Source organism: Platalea leucorodia, assembly GCF_965183815.1.
Source record: "Platalea leucorodia genome assembly, chromosome: 4".
In the NCBI taxonomy this organism is placed as follows: Eukaryota; Metazoa; Chordata; class Aves; order Pelecaniformes; family Threskiornithidae; genus Platalea; species Platalea leucorodia.
In genome coordinates, this window is record NC_138826.1 from 7,103,525 (window position 1) to 7,130,660 (window position 27,136).

Consider the following 27,136-nt stretch of genomic DNA (forward strand, 5'->3'; position numbering starts at 1 on the left):
CATTGCCACGTCGCACGGGACGGGCCGCGTGCCTGACGGGAACGTGGAAGCGCTGCTGCTCCCCTCGCCCCGGGGTGCGGCGCGGAGGAGCCGGGCCGGGCCCCGTCTCCAGGCTCGGGCCACCGGCAGCACCGCTCCTCCGCCGTGCCCGCCTGGCCTGCGGCCGCCCCGCTTCCCCAGCCCGCCCCGGCGAGGCGGCCCGGCGGCAGGCAGCAGGCAGGCGCTGCCTCCCCCTCACGGCCGGCCGGGGCAGGGCGCGGCCGCGGCGCCTGTCAGGAGGCGGCGGTTGGGGGGCGGTCGGCCGCGGGGGAGCGGGGCGGGACGGGGCGGCGCGGGGCGCCTGCCCGGAGGGGAGCGGGAAGGCGCGGCCGCCCCCTCCGGCTCCGGGCAGCGCGGGGCCGCGCCGCCGCCCCCGAGATGTTCAACCGGGCCGTCAGCCGCCTCAGCAGGAAGCGCCCGCCGTCAGGTAAGGGACCCCCGGCCCCAGCGGCTGCCGCCGCCGCCGGAGGAGGCGCGGCCGGCCCGGGAAGGGCTGCGCTTCTCTCTCCCCCGCGCGTCGGGGAAGGGAAGCGCGGCCGAGCCCCCTCCCGGCGGCGGGGGGTGGTGAGCGGGGGGGGCCCGGCCGGCAGCGGGTCTCCCGCCCTTTCGGCGGCGCGGCGGTTTTCCGCCGGCCCGGGGGGCCCGAGCGAGCCCACAGCCGGCAGCGCTCGTTGCTCAGCTCCGTTACCTGGGCCGCGCCGGCTCCTCCGCCCGGCGCTCCGGTCCCCGCGTCCGGCGGGGCTCAGCGGGCTTCGTCTCCTCCGCGGGGCGGTCCGCCTCGCCGTGGGCCCCTGCCCGGGTCTCTCACATCGTGCCCGGCGCGGCTCTGCCGAGGGGGCGACCGGGGAGGGGCGGTGGGAGCCCGCCGCCGTGCGTGAACCCCCCGCGCCCGGGAGGGGAGCGCGGTTCTTCCCGCTCCGGCAGCGAAGAGGGAACCGGATTCTGCTCGGGTTTGTGCCTCATCAGCCAAATTTTAATTGCGAACCGCTGCCTGTCGCTGTTACTGGTAGCGAGGCAATAGCCCAGAACATCAGAGCGCGATTGTTCAAGCTCTGAAGTGGCTTTGAAGAGTTTTTGCCTTTGGAGAGAGCGTCTTAAACAGGAATGGAAGCCACCAGGGCGTGAATAAACGAGGGCTCCGCAGTTCCCGCCGCAGCCGGGCGTTGTAGCGTGTTGGTGCTGTTACGGGGCGTCTCATGGCACGGTGTCTCGGGTGCTGTAAGTCTGTCGATTCAAAGCGGGTGATACATATCATTGCTAAAACAATCGGGGTAAAAGTTACAACCTCAGAATCCCAGAAAATAGTACTGCGTTTTATAACGTGCAGTACGATGTTACAATCTTTCTAAGAAAAGCCAAATGCGGTGTTTGTCTAGAGTTGTTTTTTTAAAGGACATATGTCTGGTGAACACTTCCAGAGATGCTACAAAAGCAGAACGTCCCCGTAGTTTCCTTCCTTAGAGTTAAAAGTGGAATCCAGTAGCCATCTGTCGTTAGAGACAGTCAAAAGAGGATGTTGAGGCTCACGCTTTGAACAACCAAGGCATGCAAAGGACGGCCCTTCTGTAGTGAAAAGGTCTAAAATTCGGCTGCTACTAGGAAAAAATTGTTGTGTGAGGATTCATCCGGTGGTGCTTGGACACATGGAAAGTAAGGGAATTTTCCCTTTTCAGCTGCCTACTTCTGAAGTTTCCCGCTGTTTCATAACCTTGGATTTATTAATTCTAGACCGGTGATTGTTGCTGGATAGGCATTCCGGTGACCGTAGGGAAAGACAAGGTATTCAGCACACTTTTAAAGTAATAATAAAGGTTCGTGGCTTGCAGCTTTATGATCCAGGTGAAAAAGGGGAAAATGCAGGCGGAGTGATCAGAAGTTCTTCAAGAAGAAATCCAGGCTTTTCTTAACGTATATTAATGTTTAAATATAGAATAAGGAATATGCTGTTTACATGGTGCTTTTGTCGTATCTACTGCTTGTGTGCTGGTTGTCTTTCGTTAAGGCGTTGGCAAAGGGTGCGTGCGGGAAGGAGGCAGCTGGAACAGGCATTGAGGTAAGGGGTGCGTTCGGCGGGGTTCTGCCAAGTGCGGGAGTCTGTGCCGTTTGATACGGTGCCACGCCGGCCCCTGTATCGGCAGTCTGACAACGACAGCGGCTTGGGAAACCGTTGGAGTGCGTAGCCCTTCTGGAAGGCACGGATTAGCATGTCTAACTCAATTAGCTGTGTCCGAATCTCTAAAAGTTTGACGGGTTTCCGCATTTTTTTGTGCTTGGGGAAAGCAAGGGCCAGAACCGTGAGTTTCAACCTGCATAGTTGTGTATTTTGATGTTATTGACGCTTTCTGTGGTTTCAGTCCAAGTTCCTGTTTGGAGAATGCAAATATTTGGCGTTTTTGATACCACACTTCAGCTGATAATTACAGTGTTATTAGCGCTGCACTTACCGTTATATCCACTGCTTACAAAGAGCCTTTATCCGCAGTCTAATGCAGCAGTACTGTTGTGTGATGGGGGAAGGCAGCTTCTCCAAGATTCTTCTCTAAAATAATGCTCCAGCTAACGTAACTGCCTATTTGTTGGCTTCGTGTAGGGTTCTTCTCTAAAATAATGGCGCTGTTAAAATAAGCACTTAATCATTTACCGCGTTTGTGGAAGCAGCTGGCCACCGCACATCGTGCAGGCAGTTGTGCTATGGTCGCACACTCAGTGGAAAGTTTGCTCCAGCAGAGACCTTGCGCTGTGCTCTGCTGTGCATGCTTTGTTGCCTTTCTCTTGGTTTCCAACCCACATAAAAGACAGCGAGCGCTCTCCTGTGACAGTAAGAAATGTAGTTAGCCTATTTATCATCTGTTGCACATTCTGTGTGTTACTTCTACAGAAATATTGGTGGAAGGACTGCCATTTTGTAATACCCTTTCTGATGCACAAAATTATCTCCCAGTTTTCCGTAACAGCAAATGTCTGCCTTCCTCATTTAAATGATCATGCTAATGTGTACATTTTGGTTGTTAAACATTGGTATCGTGCTCGTTATTTCCAAGTGTGTATTACCTAACTTTGTCACTAGATGATTTTAACAGGAGAAAGCTATCTTTGTAAATAGCAAACAGAGATAAATAGGTTTCAGGAGGGTCATTCATGTAATTAAATTTACTGCAGTATTGCCTTCTAAAATAAATTGTTTCAGACTTTCATTAAATTGTACTTCAGTGGAAGTATCATTTGTAAGGTAATTTAGTAATGTGTTGTGGGATGTGGATTTGGGGATTAGCTTCTTGAGTCATTTGTGGGGAAAACCCTTTTCCTATCTTTTAAGCTCTTAAAAAAATTCTAGAAATCACACATCAAATCTGCTGAATGAAACCAGCGTGTGGAGTGGGAAGTTATGATCCTAATCGGGGGGGTCACTTTTGTATTAGAAAAAATGTATGTGATGGCATATTTACTGGGGTATAATAAAAATATCCAGCGGTTTTAGTATCCTCATAAAATGTCAGGGTGTTTCCTACTGTCATGTATGATGTGCAGCCTATTTCCATTTGTGCTGAAAGGGAATGTTAATGTTTTATGGCAGTTGCAAAGGAACACTGAACATGCGGATTAATGGTGCTCAGCCCGAAGGGAGAGAGCTTGATCGGTGCCGTGCCCAGCACACAGACCTGAGCCCTCCACAGCTCTTGGCACGTTCCCTGGCGCGGCTTTGGCCCCTGCCAGCCACGTTGCCCCCGGCACAGCTGTGGCAGGGTGGTACCAGCCAGGCGATGTCCCCAGCAGGCTGTTTGGATGGAGTTACTGTGGTTTTGGGGGACTGCTCGGGACAAGAGCTGTGCTGCGCTACCCGCTGGCAGGATCCAAGAGTGTTCCCTGGCCTTTTGTGTTTATTATATACAGGCGGTCCGAGGGTCTGCCCCCGCCGCGACACTACGGCTGGTGTCCCCTGCCTCGGTGTGGACTGATGCTGGGAGCTGTAGCCTGGGATGAGCTGGGATTGCGGCTGCTGGTGGCCCCCGCGCCGGCTCGGCAGAGCTGCCCAGCACCCGTGCCGTCCCGTAGCCTCTGCTCTGGGGAACTCCCAGCTTGAATAAGTGAGGCGAGGGGTAAGTGAAAGGGTTGCGTTGCACGAGCAATGGATCAGCAGGCCTCATGTTAGTACCATGGTACTTTTTGGGTTGCGGGGAGCTGGCTAAGTGCAGAAACAAACTGAGTAAGAGAGTCCTGTACAACAGGGCTCAGCAGAATGGACATTAGGAAGAAGTCGTGTAGGTCCTCCCTTGAAAACCAAATATTTCCCTACTAAGGCTGTAGGAGGAGAAGGTAGGGAGAAAGGGAGCGGGGTCATCGGAGAGCGCAGGGTTTGGAGGGTGACGGGGGGGGGGGGGGGACGACACACGACACGTGAATGGTGGGTGGACTGGGGTTGTGCTGGGTAGGCTGGAAGTGGGAGGAAGCTGGGGAGAGTGGTGATCAGGGAGGACAGAGAATGGCCAGCAGTAAAATGAGAGCCCAGTGGAAGCTGAGGGGAAGCAGATGGATGTATCCTGGGTGCATGGAAGCACTTGTTCCGGCCATGTCTGCTCATGAGAAAGTTTTTTTTTTTAGGTTTTCATGGTGCTGGGTCTGTCCTGTATTGGCTGTACTGGCTCATTGAAATACATGCTTTTCAAAGCAATCATTAATGTCCACTTAAAATTTGGCTGGAAAAGAAACACTAGGAATAAAATTTCACTCCCATATGTTTTGTGCTAAATCAGATATTTAATAAGGGAATGGCCTGGTTCTTCAGGCCATTAGCAGCTGTACACACAGAGCTGCCATTCTGCTTGCAGGTGAGAGTGATCATAACAAGCGATTCAAGCTCCTCAGAGGTAATTGTGTTCTGCTCCAGTGTACTTGGCTATTCCCACTTAAATCTCACAGATTTTACTAAGATGAGATGCCCAGATACTTTGAGTCAGGTTCCTAAAATAAATTTTGCAAGCGATAATCAAGAACCACATCCTTTTGCATGAGGGGAGGGGAAACTGAGGCACAGTTGTACTCGTGTCATGTATGAAGTCTGCAGTAGTGGTTTGGAGGCAATCCTCAGGTTCTGACTCTTGGCCTTTAACTAGCAGACTGTGTGTTTCTTATACAGAGCTGTAGGTATGCTTGCTGCTTTGGAGACCAATTTGTCACAGTCCTTACCCAAATTGGTTATGATCTTGGGTCCTGAGAGGTTTTGTGCAGGCGTAGAGTCATGCGTTCATTGTCTAAGAAATTTCAGGTTGGTGCTGTAACTGCATCATAGAGCGAGAGCCGGACAGGCAACGGAGAGACAGGATTTACACATGAAAAATGTAGCCTGCGGTGACCACTTGCTCAATCATTTTAGATGCGTTCCTTTCGTTTATGTCTGTATTCACTTGGGGCATGAGTGTAGATCTCAGTATTAGGCAGTGGGTATGGAATCCACAGCTCCAGAAACTTTACCTCTTTTCCAGCTTTGTAATTTCTCTTGTATAAAAAAACCACTCCTAGCAAGGGAGGAGATGTTCGTTCATTTAAAACAGTGGTCCATCTCACTGTTAGAAAAACAAATAGACTCTACAGGTCCCTACCAACCAAAACTCAGTAGGCTTTGCTGTCGTGCCAATATTTTGTAGGGCTTTAACCTTAGCATTTATCATTCTAGCTACTAGCTGAAAAGGGCATCTGATAGTATAGCTCTGCATAGATAGTTTTTTGAGATACTTGCTGAGGTTTAGTTTCATGGTGGAGAAAGGTTGGTTTTTTTTAACAGAGCTTAAGCAGAAGTTACTAAGATCTATATTTCCAATATGTTAGTAGGGAGAAATGAAGGGGGTTATAAAAATAAATAGAAGCTGTATTGATTACAGTAAGAGCTTTGTGCGCCTTTCCAGTGTGTAGTGACGAAGTGGAGCTCTTAGCCTGACTTCTCATAGCCTGCACTCCTGCTGTCTTCCCTGTGCATTTCGTGGGGGGGAGGAAAGGAAGCCAAGCGCTTTATGTCTTTTTTAGAGTTTTTCAGATCAGCAGTAAAATTCCTGGAGTCTTCCCAAGTAATAGGTTTTCTGATGGGTAGCCAGCAAACAATTTTTTTGGCAGCACCAGCCTTGGATGTAACATACTTGTGCCTGGGACAGAAACATTCAAAAATGTATGCCATCTCTTCTTTCTATGAGAAGGCTGGCTGGCAAATAAGATGTGGGCACAGTCCAGTACACCTTATAAAAGCAGAATTTCAGTGGGTTTGACAACAAACAAGCAAACAGAAAAACCGCCCAAATACCGCTTGCCCGATAGCAGGTCGACGCAGCTGGAATGAGGCTCCTCTGCCAGCTGTCTTTCCTCCCGTTAGACTGGGTTAACATATTGCACTTGTTCTCCAGCTAAACAAAGCATTATTTTTCTTTTTCTCTTTGCCTTTTCCCAACCTGCAGTGATGATTCTTTTCTTAAAAACAGATTTCATGTGTGTGACTGACCAGGATTTGCTTTATAGAAGCCAACGTTGTTGACGGTGCCAGAAAAAAAGGCAAATGGTCCTTTTACTACACAGGCTGCGGTCATTGTGTTCCACATGCAAAAGGTGCTTGAACTCCTATAAAAAAGTGACAGTGCCTATTTACATGCTCATGAGTTATCTAACTGCAAAGCATTTTTGCCTCCTTATAGGCAAAGCAGAATTCAAATGTGTGTGTGTGTTTATTTTCAGTCTTATGGTGTTTCCTTTAAAAAGAGCAGCCGTAATCGAAGCACGGAGAGGGCAATGGGGAAGAAATGCATGTGACATTCATTGCTTCTAACGAAGATGGCATTTTTTTCAATTTTTTCCAGAGATAAATGACAGCGAGGGTCACCCAAGCAGCAGCCACCAAACCTTGAAAGGAACCTCAAAATGGGCTACATCGCTGGAGAATCTCCTCGAAGATCCAGAAGGAGTGAAACGATTTAGGGTTGCTATATTAACTATCGATATTTATATAAACCAAAATTAGGTTTTAAAACTGAACGAGCCTCAGCATAAAAGATGCAGCTGTCCCAGTGCTGTAAGCACATAGGCGTGCATCCTTCTAGATACGTACCCTGAGCAGAGGTGGCAGAGTTGGAGCTGTGGCATTTGCTGAGCTTCTGAGGTAGTGCCTTCTGCCCACTGCAGCTTGCTCTCGTAAGGCACACGGAAGACTTTTGGTTGCATCTTTCTAATCGGATCTATCAGCTGTTGCAAGGATTAACGAGTCACTGTTGGATAAGCTATAGCCCTTGAACCACTGATCTCTCTTGCCAAGCATTATTTATCACTGAGGACTGATCCTGTGCTCTTTATTCTCATATGTTGCCCTTACTTAAGCAATGAGTTACCACTAACAGCTCCTGAGCCTGATAACTCTGTGTGGCTCTTACTCTGTGTGGCAGCAGCTGTACTGAAAAGAATTCCCTTTAAGTTTACTACAAAGTGTGGGCTTGTGCAGCTCAAAATGCAGGCTTGAGGCTTAATGAGGTGAGGGTGGCAAGTTGGTTTTTCGAGACCTTGTTGCCATATTAGCTATAGGAGTAGGAACTACCTGCTTGAGTATGGTTTTGCCATACCAAGCACTGACAAAATGCACTGGGATAAAATGGTTTCCTGCCAGACTGTTTTGACAAGTGATGTAAACTAGAATTACAAAACACTGTGGTGTAGAATTCTTAAAAAAAAAAAAAAAAAAAAAAAAAAAGTGATCTTGGTGCTATTTAATTATTGGTGTTACTTGATCTCTATTTTCCAACACTTGAAAGAGAAGACTGATGATCTCAGAGCTATAAATATTTCAATCATTATGTTTGATAAATTTGATGTACGTTATTTCCCCATTTTAAAACGTGCCTCACTTTTGGAGGAATGTGTTTTGTTTAAACACTGTCTAGAGAATGCAAGTACATCTTCTGCTTTAGTTTACTTAAGTGAATTTATTGCCACTGATGATCATGTTTAGAAACACTTTTATTTGTAGAGATTTTACTCATTAAAAAATCAGAAAGATACTAGATGAGAATCTCAAGTGATCTGTGACTCTCATGAAAATAGTTCATTATACTCACCTGCTAATGAATTCATGTATTTTTGGATTTCCCTTTGAGTAATGACTGTAAAATTGCTCAAGTTATTCAAGGGAGACTGAAGAAACTCTTCTTGTTCGTTACTGATGTGCTCTGAGATTAAATGTAGCTTATCACTCTCCTGGAATGTGCTTTCAAAGTGCTGAATATATGGTTGTTCGTTTGTGTCTTGGTAGTGTGCAGATGCACTGATGCAGTGGTTTTGTTACACTGTATTAAGTAAACTCCTATCCTGGTAAAGCTAGCCCTAGGCAGCTTCTAGTTTTAATAGCTGTAGTTGGGAGGGAGAAAAACAATTGAGAAATCTAACATTTGTTTGCTTGTTTTGCTTTTCCCTAGGAATTTTTAAAGAAAGAATTTAGTGAAGAAAATGTTTTGTTCTGGCTAGCATGTGAAGAATTTAAGAAAACACAGGGAAAAAAACAGGTATGTCTCCTAAAGAAGTTTTACTTGTCAACAAAATTTCCGTAGCAGAGCTGGAGCTGTAACGTTTCTGTTGCATAACATGCTTCATGTGAATGCAAATAGATATATTTGAAGAAATTGCACTGAAATCACAGCGGTGGAATTGTTTGGAAACAAAGCTGGTTCTATTTCAAATCAAAACAAAATGCTGAAATTGTCAAGTTTCCCATGTTTTGAAAACTGAACTTTTTGTTGTTGCTCGGGAATAGCGAAAGGTTTCATTCAGTGATGTTGCATCATCTTGCTTGAAAATAGAAAGACGTTTCATTCAGGACTTTTTTTAAAGCATAGCAGCTATTACATGAAAATATACACCATTATAATATTTTAGTGGAACATAAAAAACAGTGCAAACAAAATGTTTTACAATGCCAAAATGAAAAGTTTTGCCTTGTCAAATTACAAGTTACAAAACAAAAGAAATTGAGGGTCTATTTAGACTTTTTTCTTTAAATATTTATTCAAATTGATATATACCTGCAGACCATTTTCATTTTCATGAAAGCCATATTTTTCTAGTAGAAAATATTGTGTTGGAAATTTTTCAACCAGCCACCTCCAGTAAGTTTTTTCCACTGCCTACGTTAGATCCACCAGGAACACAAAATCCACTTTCACCTTTAGGCTTTGAAGCCTATAGAGTCAGGCCTGAAATAGGTACCGTGTTTTGTTTGCTTGTTTCTGAAAATGTTTTTGTGATATTTTTTTTTCCGAGAAATTCCAGATTTGTTTGATCTTTGAGACAAGGATTCTGTGAGCATGAAATGAAGTAGTTTCAAAACTCCAGCTGAGCATCACTGTCCTTGAGAGTCAGACTCCTAAATGCCATAAGCCCTTTTTTTTGAAATTTCACCTTTACGCTTTTCATGTGTGTACAGCTCTGGTTGCCAAAGGGAGCATTTTAGAAGGCAACAGGTGCAAATGTACAGCCCTTTTTGCACTCTTCTGGCCAAAGTAAGGCAAGTACCATGAGTAGGTGAGGCTGGGAAAATGCCACTTAAACCTGCTTCCAGTGGGACCATACGTGCTTTGAGTAACGTCAGAAACATCAAGGAATAGGAACCGGGTGGGGGAGCTGGGCTACTAGGGGCGTTACAAAGTGCAGGCGTGAGAGAGCTGTGTCCGGACTGCAAGATTCCTCTCTTAAGGTCAGTCAAATATTGTCAGCTGAAACTGTTTCCCAGAAGATTTTCAACAAAAAAGAAATCCCTGGATTTTCAACAAAACATATTTTTGAGAGGGGAGTTTACTTTCTGTAAATATTCTCTTTTGCACTGAAAAAGCATTCCCCTCAAAACAATTTGCTTGTTTCAGTTGCGAATATTTTTTGGTATTGATAGATCCATAAAAAATACAAAAATAATTATTTTTGCAAGATGAGGAAAATGTTCAATTTGACTGCACACTTTGTAATATTTAGCACTATTTCAGCTTTGTGTCTTTAGCTGCTTCCGTCGCTCATTAAGGTCCACGCATGCAGATAGTCTTCAGAAAAGAACGACTAATTGGGCTGGTTTTCTGTAAGATGTAAGGCAGAAAGAGAAAGAAAGTAAATGCGATGGGATAAAAGAGGGAATTGTGCTAGGTGCCACTATGATGGCAGCAGTATCAGTAGCTGGAGTGAGGCGTGGAGTCCTCCTGTCCCCTCGCCTGTGAGGGAGTGTTTCAGCTGCAGCGTGTCTGGGTTGCACTGGAAGCCACCTCCTGTCTGGGCAAGCGTGGCACTGTCAGTCCCACTGACCTGGCTCTGCCTTGGCACAAGCTGCAGGTCTCATTATTGTCAGTTTGTGACAAAGCATTTCCTCTCTTTTGTCCCCAAATGCCCGTACAGCATCTTGGCTGCTACGTTCGGTATGCTGGGCTGGGCATCTAGGCATTCTTGATCTCCCTACTCAATTAAAAACTTTCTGAGCTGGTGAAGTAGAGGCCAGCATAACAGTCCACGACCAAATAGGAAGAACCCTTTGCTTTGTACAGGGCAGATATTTTTTTCTTTGTACGTCGTGCAACATCGTACAGTGTCCTTGCCAAGAGGTAGGTAGCCTTTGCTTGATACCCCTTGGACAGGTATCAAACTGCGTTTTAAAATGGAAATGAAAGTGGAAAATCCTTCTGTAAGGTCCCACGTTTTGTAATGGGATAATAATCGTATTTTCCCTTGCTAAATAATTTCCATCTCTTTATCTATTTTAAGATTGCACGTGCTAGTACAGGAAATGGTAAACTGATGTATAGCCGTAGTAGCTTTGTGAATTCTTGAATGAATTGCGAAATGAATGGACAGAGGCTTAACTAGGTTCCATTTAGCTTAATTATTCCGTACCAATCATTACACAGTATGGTCAATCTAGTCTAGTACTACCAAAGCTATTATAGCTGGCTAGAATAAATGTGCTTTAGAATGAGACAGACTTACAGTAAATTTTTATAGCTACTCCTTATGGATGGCTTTGTTTAGATAATTTACAAAGCTAGAAAAAGGACTAAAAATAGAAATCTTTCCAGTGTTTATGGTAGCATGAATCATGAATTTGTCTTCTGAAAGTGACTCTTGCAGAAATCACTTTGTATCTATCTGATATGAGGAAAGTATTCTAAACCCAACTTTTTACTTGTTTTGTAACATGCTTCTCATTAAAACTGGTTTACCACAGAAACTAGCTCGTAGACACTTAGACTTTTGGTCAGAGGAAGCTGATTTCAATTGAACCCGTATTGAATGGGTTTTTTTTTTTCATATTTTTAAAGTATAAGATAAATTTTTAATTACTTGACATGAGAGTGTTAGCGTGGGGTTTTTCTTGGTGGGTTTAAACTTGCACAAAGGTCACCACCTGGCCAGCGGATTAGGTATCCATTGCGCCTAGTGTTATTGTCGTCCCTTCTGCGTCAGCCTGGAGCAGTGTTCGGTTGCGTGTAGGCTGGTGTACCGCTAGGGTGGCTGGCCCAGTAAATGTTCTGTCCTTCCCTCGCGTCCTTTCTGGTCTTCGCAGGTGGCTGCAGACTCACTCCGCTCCTGCTTTCTGTTGGTTGCAAACTGTCTAACTGCGATAGTGCCGTTCTAAGAAAATATCCTGGGCCTTTCCTCAAGACTTACTAAATTTGGCTCAGTCATTACTCTAACCACAGTCACATGGGCTCTGCCTAGAATCTGACTATATCAAGCCAACACAGACAGATCTTGCAAGATGCTGTGCAGATACATCTTCTCTGTCCCCTTCCTCTTGAATGTGAGCCACTGTGCAGCCAGGGTTGCCAGATCACGGGACCAGAGGGAGCGCTGGCAAGAAGAAGCCAGGCTCTTGACTGTTGTGTTGGCTCTAGACTAGTGATGGGAATCCTTGGTCAGGAGAAAGCAGAAATGGAGTTCAGACCAGACCGCTCCATGCATTTGCGTTTATTTTCGTGTTTGGGTGAGCTAATACAAAATGCATGCATGTTTCAGGGAAGGTTTTCAGCATCTGCAGAGCTAGGCAGCAAGCAGATATTACTGGTCTAGCCAGGTTTTAGATGGACTGAATTCAGCCCATCTTCTTGCAGCAGGAAAGCACAAACCCTCCCCTCAGCTCAAGACACATCTCTGTAGTTTAAAATAAAAAAGGATATTCCTTTAAAATTGAAGTTAAAATAGAAATGTAATTTTTAGTGAAGATTGAGGGAGGAATTAGGTCAAGTCCACTTGTAGCAGTGAGCTCTGCTGCCACCCATATGGTCCTCATCTTAGGGCACATATTTAGTTATTGAAATGGGAGTGGTGGGGATAAGTGAATAAAATTTAACTTTAAATATTTTATTGGAGTTAGTCATATGCTGTTGCGTTTGTGATGGTTAATGAAATAAACAACATGTCCATTGTGCTACTTCCCAAGGTTTAAATGTTTCTTCTCTTGCAGCTGAGCTTTAAAAATAAATTACGGATTGTAATGAATGCTTCAAACAACAGGGAATCTTTTCAGCTATTGCTAAAACGCACCAAAATACCCATGTCGAGAAGTTTTGTAGAGAACAATTTCAGAACAAAGTATACCCATTCTGCCATTTCCCAATGTGGCAATGGTTAAGCAGGACTGGGTAATGCTGCACAGCTGCTGACTGCTGGAGCCTGTTCTGATGAGCATCTGGGACTTCCATTCACCTCATTTGGGAACCACACATGCTTGAGAGCTGAATTTGACCTTAGGAAAGGAAGTGGGAAAGAATATTGTATCCACTTGAAATAGCGAGGGGGATTTCTGTAGACAGAACTTCATACTCCAAATGGGAATTTGGCACGGATGCTGGGGCGAGCACACAGATGTAAGTGAAAAGTGCCAGAAATCTTTTAATAACCACCTGTGAACAAGATCCCAGTTTAAGTGTTGTTTAAATTCCAGAGTCCCCTGTGCTGAGGCGTTAGTTTCAGGCTGACACAGAACAAAGAATGCCACCCACTGAATGGGGAACATCGCTGTCTCCTCCGCTTGAATCTGGCTCTCCCTGAATATTATTTGAGGGATGTATAAACATACTGGCAGCTTTAACTGTACTTTCTTTTTAAAAAAAAACAAAACAAAACATTGTAGTTAAACTGATGCTCCACTACTGAAGCATAGACGTAGCGTAACAGTTATTCCACGCGCGGCAGAACCGGTAATGTTTAGCTGTGCATTTCCATATTTCCCCATTACTACAAAGTCAGGTCCCCTGTGTCCCTCCAACACCCCCCTCTCCCTACCGCAGCTCTTTCACTTCCTTTCTTTGTCATTCTTCCCCACAAAATCCAGCGATCCTCCCCATTTCACCAACCTCCCACACAATCCTCTCGTTCCCCGCCATGTTCTTTAAACTTCCTCACAGTACTTCTAGTTTCGCATTTCCCCTCAAGCCTTCCTCTACTCTTTCTCTAGGGTGCCCAGCTTGCTCCTATGTTCCTTGGGCAAGCGGCACGGTGTGTGGTGGCTGACGTGGAGCTATGTGTGCATTGATTAGCCAGCAGCTAAGTACATGCTGGCAGTTCAGGTAGAGTAGATAACTTTTGAACATATACTGCAGCTTTTCCCTTGGTGCTTGTACTGCTTTTTCTCTCCCTTTCTTTTCTCTTGCCACTCTTTTCCATTGAATCGGTAGGAGGGTACTTATTTCTCACTCCTTTGCCCTTCTCTTAAATATGGTTGAAATTGGACAGCAGGTTCAAAAGTTATTTAGGTAGGACTGAGAGTCAGTACAATCACTTATGCTTGCTCATGCGATAATAGCTAAAGGTACCTTTACTGTGTCTGCATTAGGGTATTAACTTTACCAGTTAAAGCAGTCACACCTCTGATTGATTGGATTAATTGCTCATTTAGAACAGACGTGGCTGACCCAGTCCTCCCTGATCTGTGAAACTGGAAAGATAGGAAATTGTTAAAACACTTCATTGTGACCTAATGCACCTGACGCGTCACGTTCTACCCATCAGATGAATAATCTGTTTTAAAAAGGAATACTCCTGGAAAATGTGTGTCCCCTTCAGCAGAGAGAGAGTTAACTCTTTAGGCCTTGTGAATTGTCAAACACATGTAGCTTTCCTTCTAATTATCCCCAAATGTTGATTCTCAGCTGTAAAACATGAAAGAAAGTCTGTGACTCCTTTGTGGGCAAGGGTTTAAAACCTTCCTTCCTCAAGCCCACTTCCCATCAAGGACACAGCCCTTTGGTTGGTGCTGGTCTGGAGATGCGGTTGCTCATTAGATGTGCAATGGGGAACATGGACAGGTACCCACGGCTCGTGATCGGACAGTGCCTGCTGCTGCACGGGCCTTGCTTTCGGTGTGCAGCATTCAGATTGCAGCAGGGAGGCTTGCCTCCTGCCTGGCTTGGCTCCCTTCTCCCCCTCTGGCTTTCTCTTATCCAACCTTCCGGTCAAGGGGGAGCTTGCATTGAATTTCAGGGGATTGTGGTCACTCATTTACTGCTTTGAAGCTTAAAGATGCTAGGTTGGGTCAAAATGTTATCGCTGTTACTGATTTATCAAGAGAAGACCACTGAAACAGGATTGCTGAAATCAGGGCAAACACTAACAAACTGCTTTATGCAAGTCACACCTACCCTTATTTATCAGCTTTCGGAGTCTCTTGGGAATCTTATCTTTACCATTAGCCAAAAAAATACTTGTTGAGTTTTTTTTAATCATGTAGCCAGTGTTGCACATGAGCTGCCCTGAGGTAGAAACGTAGTTATGACAAAGCACGTAGTACGACAAGGTTGTTTATCAGTAGCATGGATTATACACTAACTTTGCATACTTTCGCCTTGCAATAAGATTAAGTTTCCACGGTGGTTTTTCTCTCTGGGTTCCTTGCGCATGCTGGTTATCTGTTAGTAAAAATCGTCTTCTAAATAGTGAAGACAAGGCCTAGTTGATGATGCTGAGGAGTTTTACACTGGATGCTCAGATTCAAACATCACAACCTGCTGTTTAACCTAGGTGCCGAATACTGGTAGCTTCCACTCATGTCAGTGCAGGAGTTGGCCTGCAGAGATATTTTTCTTCCAGTACAAATGAATATCCACAAATAAGATCATCTATGTATATTTGTTTTGTTACTTGTTTTCTTTTTTAATTCAGACTATGTTTTGGGTTTAAGATGTGAACCTCAAGAAGTAAGTGACCGAGAGCAGTCTCCAATAAAACATGAACAAATACAGAGTATATTCCCACAGCAAATAATTCTTTAAATAAATATGTCCTTTTGCAGATGCAAGAAAAAGCTAAAGAAATTTACATGACTTTCCTGTCCAGTAAAGCTTCCTCCCAAGTCAACGTTGAAGGGCAGTCCCGTTTGAACGAGACCATTTTGGAGACACCTCACCCTCTCATGTTTCAGAAGCTTCAGGACCAGGTAAAGTTATTTTCTTCAGGAACACAGTTTCTTTAGTTTTTGTCTGCTTTTAATGGACTCTGCTTTCTAAGCACAAGCTAGTGTAGGAAAGTTGCGAATCTGCCTACTGCTACCTGTGGCATGGATAGAATAGGTAGGCACAGAGCTGGGTTGCTGCCATATTGGGGATATTAAGCGGGTGGATGCACTGTACCCCAGGTCCTTGGCCCCATCTAAGTAGGGCCCATTAGTTAAGAGACTCAGCGCAACCGTGCTAATTCCAGTTCAGGACTTTGCTGGAAAATTGGATGAAGTTTCCTCCTGGGTTCCTCTGCCGGTAGCTTGAGAATCACCCAGCTGACTAACTTTGTGCCTACGTTTTCCTGTGTATTCACTTGTGCTGAGTCACTGCTGATGTTTGTTTCTGTAGTTGCCACTGGTTTCCTTGAGAGCTCAGGATTCCTCACTTTGCTTTGTTTTGGTATTTGTATTGATATGAATATAATGCAATTTCCTGAAAAGCCTCCTCTTCTGTAACACACGAAAGAGGACTTGGTATCTGCTTTGCCTTTTCCTATAGATCTTGGGAGGTCTGGTAGAAATTAGGTGACGTTTTGCAGCCATGGCTTTTGGTGGTAAATTTTCTTGATATTTAGCTTATTGTAAAGCGTAAGTTATGAAGTGAGTCATTCTTATCTGCGACTTTCCAGCACTTGCAGTCTGTACTATTTTTAATTTCTGTACCATCCTCAGGACTACCTGTATTTTCCATTTGGCTGTTTTCTTTTGTGGAGAAACAGCACGCTGATTTAAATAGTGTTTTCAGCCCATTTCACATCAGGTACTGAATACGTTAGTTGGGCACTGGCTGGGTCAACTGAAGTGGTCTGAGGAGCAAAGGCTCTGCTGTCTTTCAAGCAGGTTCCAAGTCATTAGCAGTGGAAATGTCTGAAAATCAGTTTCCATGTGAAGAAGCAAAGCTTTTCATGGAAGAACTTCTGACTTGGAGGAAGGGAAAGAAAATGTTCTGGTAAATCTAAGCACTGCAGTTCAGGGTGGGTGATCATGAGAGTGAAGCTGGAGAGACTGCTGGAGCGAAAATGTTTTGCAGTTTTACAAATGAGCATGCAGATGAACAGCTGGGGATTAGTAATACCTGAACTGGAAACGTGCTAGATCAGTGGTAGAGGAGTCCCACTGGTGTGGGAAGAAAGTCTGTGAACTTTTAAAACCAAATGCAGAGTATTTACGGGTTGTTGCAGGTTTCCACTGCTTGAAGCTTCTGTTTATTGCTGTTAGATAATCATTCAGGAAGAGTTATGATCTTCTCTAGTTTTCAATCCTTATAAAGTTATGAAGAGTGGTATAATTTGTTCTCTAAAGAACAGTGTTAACTACTGCTGGCACTGTGTGTCTGAAGTATAAAAAGGCAGAGCTTGAAAGCCACAGTGTGGTCTGCAACGTTAACTGGTAACTAGCACTTCAGTTCTCCAGAGACCTGCAGATTGAAATGGGGCTGGTTGTGGGGTGCGGTTCCGTGCTCATGGGGTGGCCTTAAACAAATAGCTTGGAGGCAGCAGTTCATGCTGAATGAAGTGGTGTTAGAGTGCTTCATAGAAATCTGTAGATTTCAAAATACTTACGGCGTAAATGTTCTGGCTCCACAGAGGCGATGAGAGGAGGGAAAAAGAGAGTTTTGCTTTTGCATGTGATTATACAATCTGTTCTGTGCATTTGGCTCACCAGACTCCAAAAGATTTTGATCTCACAGTGCTCTTTCTGGGAGATGCTTTAAATGGTACCAGGAACAAGAGGGGTCTAAGTTCTTAACACTGACTTATGACATTTTAACGGGCGATGTCCTCCTTGCAATTTTTTTCCCTTAAGCTAATTGGATAAATTTAATTATATTGTAGTTGGCCAACACCAGGAAGTGTAATTTGACTTCGCTTAACTGCATTGATTTGGGTCTACATCAAGAGGGTGTTTTAGGATTTTTAGTCTTCCAATATCGAGCTTATAAAGCAAGATTTCCACCGTTTTAACCATGAACTTAAATATTTAAATGTAAACAAATGGTGGTTAGTAAAATGTTTCATGTAATTTATTTGCAAGGGGGGTATTTCAGCAAACACACAGACAAGAACAGTCAAGTTTTGTGTGGTTGCCTTTGTCTGTCCAGGTTCCTCGAGGATGTGAAATGAAAAAGCAGTTTGAGATTTTTTTTCTTTTCTCCTAACAAACAGTTGTATTACCCAGTTGTACTACCAGTTAGAAATGAGGCCCGTAAAGGTAAAGCTCCAGTTATCCACACATGCAGGTCAGAATTCAGAAACTCCTCTTGGAAATTTACTCTGAGTACCAGAAAATGTAATCGGTCATGAAGCATGACTCAGAGAGGCTCCGCCAGTAAAATAAGAGGCAGAGGGTGATGTAGGCTTTGGTTTTGCCTCAGTTATAGTTTTGCGGTTTACTTTTTTCCTTCCCCTCTGTTTCAAGACCAAGCAAATTACAGTCCTGGTCTTGACACCTGAACAGATTCCAGGCTCCTCTCCCAAGCCCTTTTGTTTTCAGAAAACGCCAAATGAGTTCTAGCTTTTTTGTCTGAAATGGGTATAAATAGAAGGGAGAGCAGTTTTGTTGAGGGACAAGCCTAAATTCCAGCCCTGGGAGAGAAAAGCTGTACTCCGTGCTGACTTCATGCTTCCATGCTGGCTGTATACTGGCTGTGGGAGTAAGGGCAGATCTTGGGCTAGTGAAAAGCCTGATGGCACCAGTTTAATCCATCACCAATTTTAAACCACACTTTAACTGGCAAATTACATCTGTACCAGATCAGTGTTCTGTGGCAGGTACCTGCAACATTTCTGATCTGGCCTGAGACCCCTCTTGGCATTTGGTTGTGTAGTAATCTGAAAAGGATAGGAGGATTGACACAAGTTTAAGAAACATTGGTTCAACCAGTCTAGATTCAGTTTGCAGTTTCAGTATTGGTGTAAATTATTTAGAGGCTTTTCTTAATTATCCAGTGCTCTTCATGTATAACGAGCTATTCTGTAATGTTCAAGAGTAACTGCCGTCAGAAAGGTGCCTAAAAGGTACCTCTTTCTTCAGCTCTGCTTTATCCCTCTGAATATCTCCCTGCTGCCCTGCCAGAAGGACACCCTCGCTAGGTTTTGCTCCTGGTGGCTCTGCAGAGCTAAGGCTGCTGTGGGAGGGGACCAGGTAATGTCCTGGCTTGTCCACACGTGCAGTTATCTGATCATCAGCTGTAAAAGCCTACCTAGTGACCATGGCGTGTCACCTCCCGCTTTCCAGTGTTAGGTTTTCAAAGTTGGCTATCGTGAAAACCATAATCTGAGCCTTAAACTAATATGGACGTTATTGCAAAACAGTGACCGTGGAACCTACAATATTGTTTGCTACGTGCAGCCCCCTTTGAGAGTTTGAAGTGTATTTTAATGTCATGCTTTTTAGTCATGCTCCAGTACTAACAGAACAAAAATACATTAGAATTCACGTACTGTCCTTCTCATTTAAAATCTAGTTTTACTTAGGTCATTATTTTTGTGTTTTTTTTCCCTCCTACTAGATATTCAATCTCATGAAATATGACAGCTACAGCCGCTTCTTAAAGTCAGACATATTCCTAAATCATAAGAAGTCTGAGGAGCAAGAGGAGAACTCACCAGAGGCTCAGACTGCAGCTAAAAGAGCATCAAGAATTTACAACACATGATACGATGAATCTCTTCAGGAGAGGCAATACAATAACGATTACACTCAGGAACAGTCTAGGTTTATAGCAGTTGCATTTAGGGCTTGAAAAGCTCAAAACCTTTTTAGGAGATACTTACCTTCTTAATTGCTTGAACGACTAACTGTTTTTGCATGATAGCTAATAACCAAGCACCCATGGAAAGACTGTTTCCTAGCTAAAAGGCTGAGGTATTCCTCCATAGCATGAATTGCGTTTCATATTTCACAAGTTAAAATGCTTTCAATTTTTGTATTTTCGTTTGTGAGGCATCATGATGATGAGGAATGGGAGATAGGGTGGTTGTTTATTTTTGCCTTGTAATTTTTATTTGTGACCGGCTTTTACATCCTGAATTGCCGGGAGAAGCTATTGAGGAGTACATTTCACGTTACTTTGTGGATGAGTCATTCATAGCAAACTTAATCATGAAGGGACAGCATCTTTCAGGGTTAAGCTCAGTAGAATCCAATCCCTTCCTATGTAACTTTGTTCTTTCAAGGTGATATCTGTTTTGCTTTGCCTTTATTGTTGAATCAAAACACTTCTCTATTCATGATTTTCATTTCTGTATTTCTTAAATTTCCCCCATTTTTTTTGCAGTAGACAATCACCTTTTTCAGAGGATGGAATAACCTGTATTCCCTTGGGAACAAAAGCTCTAAGATAGAGACAATCTCTGAAGAACAGCCATTAGGAAACCTGACAGCTAATATCCCACTCTGGGCACACTGGTTTCAGCAAAGACACACTGATTTCAGCAGAGCTTGACCGGGGCATGTCCTGCATGTCAGCGTAACATCAGTGTGAGATGCCAGTGTTGGGAAGCATCTGGTCTATCCTAGGTCTCCTGAGCAATCCTGCTCTGTGCAGCAAGAATACTTTGGCAAAGGACCAACCAACAAAGTCTGGCTTTCTTTTACTAAAATCTTTCGTCTAAAATTATCCTGCCTAATTTTGTTTGCCCCAGAGAAGTATTTCAGGGTTTCTTAATCGTAATTTTTGATAGCTGCAGTGGAACAGGGGGTTGACATTGTAGTTTAGCCATTCTCAGATCAAGCTTGAGCAGAAGGGGAATTTATTTCTACCCAGAGCAATCGAAGATGAAATGTCAGGGTGGTAAAGGAAGACATTCCCCATGAGCCTTCTATATCGTCCTGGGACTGTGTCAGAGCTGAAAAGCACATCTTGGCATAGAATTTTTCATGCGTTCATATATTTTTGAATTAATTCACTGCAGTGTTACTAAATTGCAGTTTAAGTTGGGAAAGCGTATTAGCTACATGCTCTATTTACAAGCTTCGCAGTGTGTAGTCTAGCTGTTTCACATTCTCTCGTTATTTACTCTTTCATTTTTTGCACTGCTTTTCTTGAACTTCTGTTTATGTGCTGGCTAATCTAAATGCACAGTTAGCTTTTGATCGTTTTGTAGTTCTTTTTTGTTGGAAAGGCCAGATGTGTTTTATACATTACTGTCACTATCAACATTTTAAAACTAAGTCTAGATTGTAATTTTTGAGGATGCAGACTCACTTGGTAGACTTGATTATTTCTTTTAACTCTGAGCCACTCTTGCAGGTAATGTGTGAAGAAAATTGTTTCCATGGGCTCTTTCCTAGTTAGACGTAGGAGCGGGAATGGGAGTCCTGATTCTTCCCCCAGAGCTAAATGGCCTGTTCATTTTTAGGAAATCAAAGAAGAGCTCAGTGCCTTTTTTGATGTTTACCTTTTAAGATGTAATTCTTATGCACTGAGTTAATTTTCCTTTTATGCTCTCAAAAGATTTAATGGTGAAGTCACAATCTTGCTTCAGGCACTTTCAGTGGTATTTGACCTCATGCTTAAGTTGTATTTCAGTGTTTTGCTGAATAGGAATGAAGTAAGCACGTGCATGAATCCTTTTGTTGTGATGGGGCCTAGGAAATGGGACCATCTAGTTCTGGATTTGCCAACTATTTGTAATTTCAGGATTACCTCTTTTGAAAACTCACTGTAATAACGAACTCTTTAACACGTGCCACCACAGAGGATGAAACTTCTGATACCATTGAAGTCCTTGGGAGTGTGCTGCTTAAACACATTCAGGGGTTGAGTTTTGTCTCCCCAGTTATTGCAGCAGAAGTCTCGGTGATAGAGAAAAATGCAGGATGGGGACCTTCATGGGAAAAAATGCAGAATGAGCTCTTACCGCATTCATCACATGGATGCACAGTAGGTTCATTTTTAATCATATTGATTTTAAAAATGCATGAGTAAGGGAGAAGAGTCTTTGACTATCATGTTTTAAAATAATAATTAAAAATAAAACCAGAAGCTGTATGGACGATGGTAGGGCATTAAAGAGAGAAAATACTTGTTTTGTAGCTGCTTATAAACAACATTTTCCTTGGCAGTATGCTCCCTATCAGGTACTGTATTATTTGCTTGTTAAGAGCAAATGCCCCACAGGAGTAGACACAAAGGTGCTTTACACTACTACCAGCCAAAAGTTACTCAAATGGAAATGTATTTTTTAGCAGCATCTCAATGCCTATGATGTTTATTTCAACACCTATGATGTTTCTAAGATAATGTACCTAAATCCACAAAATTCTTAATCTTTGAATCGCTCTTTTGCCTCAGCAGTAAAAAGTTCCTTGCCCCGTTGGCTTTTATTGGTGTCTGGTGTCTGGTTTTGGTCTGTGTTTTTAGAAGAAAACCAACTACTAGACTTGCAAGGTGCAGAAATCAAAGGTTTTTCCCTGTCCGTTAGATTATCTGTATTTTCCAGTAAAAGAGCAATGAAAGTAAAACCATGCAAGCAGATGTCTGTAATTGCAGCATGTATATCTGTGGAGAAGGTTGTTTTGCTTCTGTTGATATTATCACTGATCAAACTCACTTTGTGAAATATATGATATTGTCTCTATGTGGCATAGAACAAATCACACAGACAGAACAAGAACTGAGTTTCCCTATAAGTAAATCCTGCCTTCCAGGAACAACTGTAAACATTGCATCGAACCTCAGGCTGTAAGTGGGCACTCAGAGTTGCTTTACGTAGAGATTAAAGATAGGATCTACTCCTTTTCACAGAACTTACATTGAAGGTATGAGCGCAAAAAGGAAGCAAGAGAAGTTCCATGCCTGATTGCATGCCTTAAACTCTACCCTATTGTGTGTTTCTCAGCTAAAAATTAAAATAGTTTACAAATACACCAAATCCGTCTGCTGACAGTTTTATGCTTTGAACAGTTTGGGCCAAGATCACTTCATATCCCATAGTTAGCCCATTTTCTGCTTTCAGTCCCTGCTAACACAGTTGCTTGCGTTCTGTCAGAGTATGTTTTTCTCTTGGAAACTAGGAAGACGGCATGACGCAGTGGGTTTCACTTCTGGGTGAGCCGTTGTCTGAACCGACTGCAGAAAGTCGTCTGAACAGCAGAAGATGCTTCTTGTACCTTCTTCATCTCCTCCCGTTTCTTTCTTCCCAATCGTCGCGTTTCTTCCATCGCGCTTGCTTCAAGTTGCTGACCCATTGATGTGGAGAAGGAGGGTTTGGAAAACTGTAGGGAGGGAGAGAACAAGGTTTGAATATTCCAGTCTGGATAACAGTTTGGAATGTGCTTATATTTTTAATGAAGATTCAGATTGGTTTTAAGTGGGTAGCATTTGCATCTGGGTTAAAAACTAATCAGGTCTATCATGCAGAGAGGTCCCAAATCGTTCTATGATTCTATGACTGGTTCAAAGCTGAAAAGGGATATATTTCCCCTTTTATGAATTGTTTGTTTATAACTTTATTCATCCTAAAACAGAGCAGCAAGCCTTACAAAGTCACCCAGTTCTGCCAAATGTCTGCCCCGACACCGCGGAACGATTGTTGACGTGATAGCGTTCGTTTCCCTGTCCCAGACGCAGTCCCTCTTCTTTTAGATCCAACACAGCTCATGTCCAGGGGCTTCAAGGGCTCTTTTGGCAGAGCCACAGTTAAAAACAAGCTGCGAGGCATCCTTTATCCAGGGATCTGTGTAACTTTACTGCGTTGCCATACGAGCGCTCCTCGGCAGCTGCTGCATCGCTCCTGAACCCTCCCATGTAGGAGCTTTACTGTAATTAAGTGAAAGATGCTTTTCATCGGTGCTATTATATCTTGGCTGATCAGCGGGGCAAATCCAGTTCAGTCCGGAGTTGAGAAGGGGCTTGGGGTGGGGTGGGGAGAAATAGGGAGAGGCGTTTTACAGAATGTGGCTGCTCGCCGGATAAATGAAATGCTAGCCAAATTTAACAGCACCCTCTCCTGGTTCTTGGCAGAATAACATGTAGGGATATTGATCTTGGAGTAAGGCTGCAAATAGAGGAAGGTCACAGCTGCTTGTTTCCTCAAGTGCGATGGACTTGGTGAACTTTCTGTAAGCAATACATGCAGCTAAGTTACAATACTGTGCTAAAATACTCAAATGGCTCTGTTTTTCATTAAAGGCAGTTGGTGTTGCTTTGAACAAAACTTAATCAAAACTTGAGGGGATCATTGTGTATAACAAAACTGATTAAAGTTGCTTTGAAAGCTGGCATTACAGAGCAGATAACGCTCTCAACCTCCTGAGCACGTTCATGCTACAGAACGACTTCAGAAAAGGGCCAGCACTTGTCCCTTCCCCCACGACTGCTCCTGCCCTGGGCTCTGCTCATTTGAATGGCTCCAAGAGAGGACGTTTCCTCAAGGAACCAGTGACCGGCATGCTGAGTGCTGTAGCCCAGGCACCGGGCACAGATGCTGTTGCACGCTTGTTTCTGGCGTACTTTGCTCTTGCTTTAGCTTTTCCGAAGGTACCACATCTAAAAGTCAAACCCGTTGCCTGTCTGTGTTCCTGCGTTACTCTTTGGCCTTGTAAAGCTTGTTTCACTTTACACACAAATGTGCAAACCGAAAAAAAGAAAAAGGGTTGGCTGAGAAAAGCAGTACTGCATGGGTAGGGGTCGGGAAGGGGGAGCGCTACCCACGGTTTCGTGTCTCGGGCAAACACTGGCATTGCTGTCAGTGGGATGTCCCGATGCTGGGCGATAAATGCACGGGGGCTTTTCATTTGCTTTGCAATATAAAATTCCAGCAGCATCTGGCTTTTTGTTTCCTTTCCGGAGCGTGGCTGCAGCACCCCCTCAGTGCGTGTTTTCCCGAGGGAATCCCAGGTTTGTCTGTGAGCCGCTCAGCCTGGCCGGACCCCTCAGCCCAGGGGAATCGCGGTGGTCAACGGGGCTTCGCCAGAGCGAGCTGCCAGCACGGGGTCCCGCTGGCAGGAGCAGAGCTGAAGCCGTATCGGTGTTAACAAATGTGGTTTCCGTTTTCATCAAGCCGATCTCAGCTGCCCGTGGGATGTGACGGCTTGTGAGCATTTGATTAGATAGATTTCAACTGTTTTTCCATGCCATTAATAAAAAGAGGTGGGAACTTGAAATATTTGAACAAGTTATGCTAACAATTGCAGCACTAAAGCTCTCCCACTGTTACAAAAAATGTACTTAGAGGTAAGTTAAAACCTTTCAGGTTCTTTTTTTAAGCTACAGTCCAGAGGAACAGCCTAACATAAATTTTTCTCAGTTCCTGTTCTGTATTTACTGACTTCATAATTTTTCCATGGTTTGAATACTAGGTTTAAACATTCTTTCACATCCGCAGTACATACAACGTAAAAATGTCCTTTTTGCATAACTGAAACGCTACAGAGATTGACCAGGCAGCAGAGAGTATAAAGGACAAGCCTGATGCCCCTCTTATAGTCCACAAAGAGATATTGAATGATATGAAACCCCAAAAACGGAAGGACAAGAGGCAGCACTGCTATGGATATCGCTGAGACCCAGTGCCTCGGTACAGGACCAAATCGCAGGGGCAGAGTTTTGGTGTTTCCTGCAGGAGCAAGTAACTCCCAAAATGAATGGGAAATCCATTTCTGCTGCTTCTCTTGCACTGTTCCGTTAGCCACTATTAAAAACCAGGGTTCTCAGCACCCTGACCAGGCTACTTGGCAAATCCACAGGCCTAGAGAAGACCTCTTGGATTAAAATTACCGTCTACCACGTAATGAAGATAATGAGGCTCGCAGAACACCTCCGACTGCCGCTCACCCCACAGCTTTGACACCATTTCTCGTTAAGGAAGTATGAAATTACCAGGGTTTTTTTAGACCAAAGCTTTCATCCCGAAGCCAGACGAGTACGAGCTGTGTGCTTCGTCCTTTCATCCCTTTTCCCCACCCACTTCCTTTTCTGCCACGGAGAAATAAGTGAACTCTTTGTGATCTCTGCTTTCGGAAGGTTTCGTCTCCCGAGCTGCTTAATAGATTATCAGCAGCGTCCCAGCTAACAGATGGCTGGAAGTGACAGCAGTGCTGCGAAGAATTAAGTAAATTATTTCCATCTCGGGATTGGTCTCGTTCACTACGTTATGTAGCTTTTAAGCCTTTTCCATCCACTCGGATGAATATTTGTGTATCGTTTACGGAACATGAACGAAATCTCTCTGAACCAGAATTTCCAACCTCAAGGCGACTTGTTGTTTTTGGAGTCATCATTAGGCCTTGGGCAAAGACTTAAGGGAAATCTTACCCTCTGTAGTTGGGCCAATAACACTGTAAACTTAAAGATGAACTGTCTTTTTCTGAGCTGAAGATTAGGCAATGAACCAACCTCTCACTAAGCCACTAGCAGCCGTCAGAAAAACTACTGAGTGTGGCAATTTTTTTCTAATTGTTTGTGTTTGTTATTTTGACTCTTTGCTCTGGTTTGCTAAAAAATCCCTTTCATGTGCAAGTGTGGAAGGTTCTTCTGTGAGAGGAGAGCTGCCAAAACCTGAATCGGTCTTTTTTTACTTCTTCTTTCATTTTTCCCCCCACTTCAGAAGAGAGGCTACAAGCTAGAAAAATAGAACTTGGAAGCGATGAGGGGTTTTTTTAGCGTTTTCAAGGAGGGATGCCCAGGGATGCCGCTGACCCCCTGCACGGCGGGGTGGGGGTGGATGGAAAGGGAAAGCCGCACATCTGAATGCTGTCAAGAGCAGCGGTGTTCAAGGTTACGCTGTTAAGGTTCAGCTGCCCTTGTGTACGTAACTGGTGTCCCAGTAAAGCTCTCAAACTGGATAGGAAAAGGGGGGGGGGAATCAGTCTATATGGCAAAAGGTCTTCATGGGGTGCTAAATAAAACTGAGATAGCCAAAGCAGTGACCAAAGAGACATGAAGAAAAAGGGCATTAGTCTGCATTCAGCCTAATTTTAGGTTTGGTCCCATGTGAAATGACTCTAGTGGGACCGAGACCGTTAGAGCAGGGTAGCTGTAGCTACGCGGTCAGAACCATTACTCACTTCACCATCGTTTCTTAGTTTGCCTATCAGCGAGTTCAGCAGGGAAGTAAGGTCTCCAAAAGCATGGTGCGGGTATGTCCTGCCAACTTTAATTCTACTTACGTGTCAGCAATCTCATATTAAGCAGCATCTTGCTTCAAGGCACACCTTGCTTCACCAGGTTGGGAGATTTATGAGCATCTGGACTACAGCAGAATGAAGCACCCGCTTCCAAGAGGTTGTGCAGTCCTCGCACCCATCCTCTTCACTCTGTGGTCTTCACCCTACTCCAATTTTGCATAGGCATAACCCACACCGAGATTATGACCTTTTTTTCCCCTTCAAAGCTCATAAATAGAGTGTGTAGCGGTGGTTGTACCTCTGGAGGGCTGATGGATCACAAGTCCTCCTAGATACCCTATAAAAATCACCATTTTTCATCACAGGAAAAATGCAGTGATGGGGAAAAGAAGTAGTTGCTACTGAGCTTTTCAAAGAAAGGAAAATCATGGCTCACAGTAATGTGAGCATTACTGTTTTCCATTGAAAAGTATGTTAACTTTTTACAAGATGTAACCTGTTCCATAACATGTTCCATGATATTTTTTTCCCCAACAC

At 44.1% G+C, this 27,136-nt stretch overlaps 1 protein-coding gene across 1 annotated transcript; it reads left to right on the forward strand.

Annotated features, from left to right (window-relative positions):
* Positions 1-336: 336 nt before the first annotated feature.
* On the forward strand, positions 337-23,365 carry RGS10 (regulator of G protein signaling 10). The gene is made up of 5 exons (XM_082310158.1): positions 337-466; positions 6,876-6,994; positions 8,478-8,564; positions 15,323-15,466; positions 19,038-23,365. The coding sequence occupies exons 1-5, from the start codon at positions 418-420 to the stop codon at positions 19,182-19,184; spliced, it is 546 nt and encodes a 181-aa protein (XP_082166284.1). The 5' UTR covers positions 337-417; the 3' UTR covers positions 19,185-23,365.
* The last annotated feature ends 3,771 nt before the right edge of the window (positions 23,366-27,136 follow it).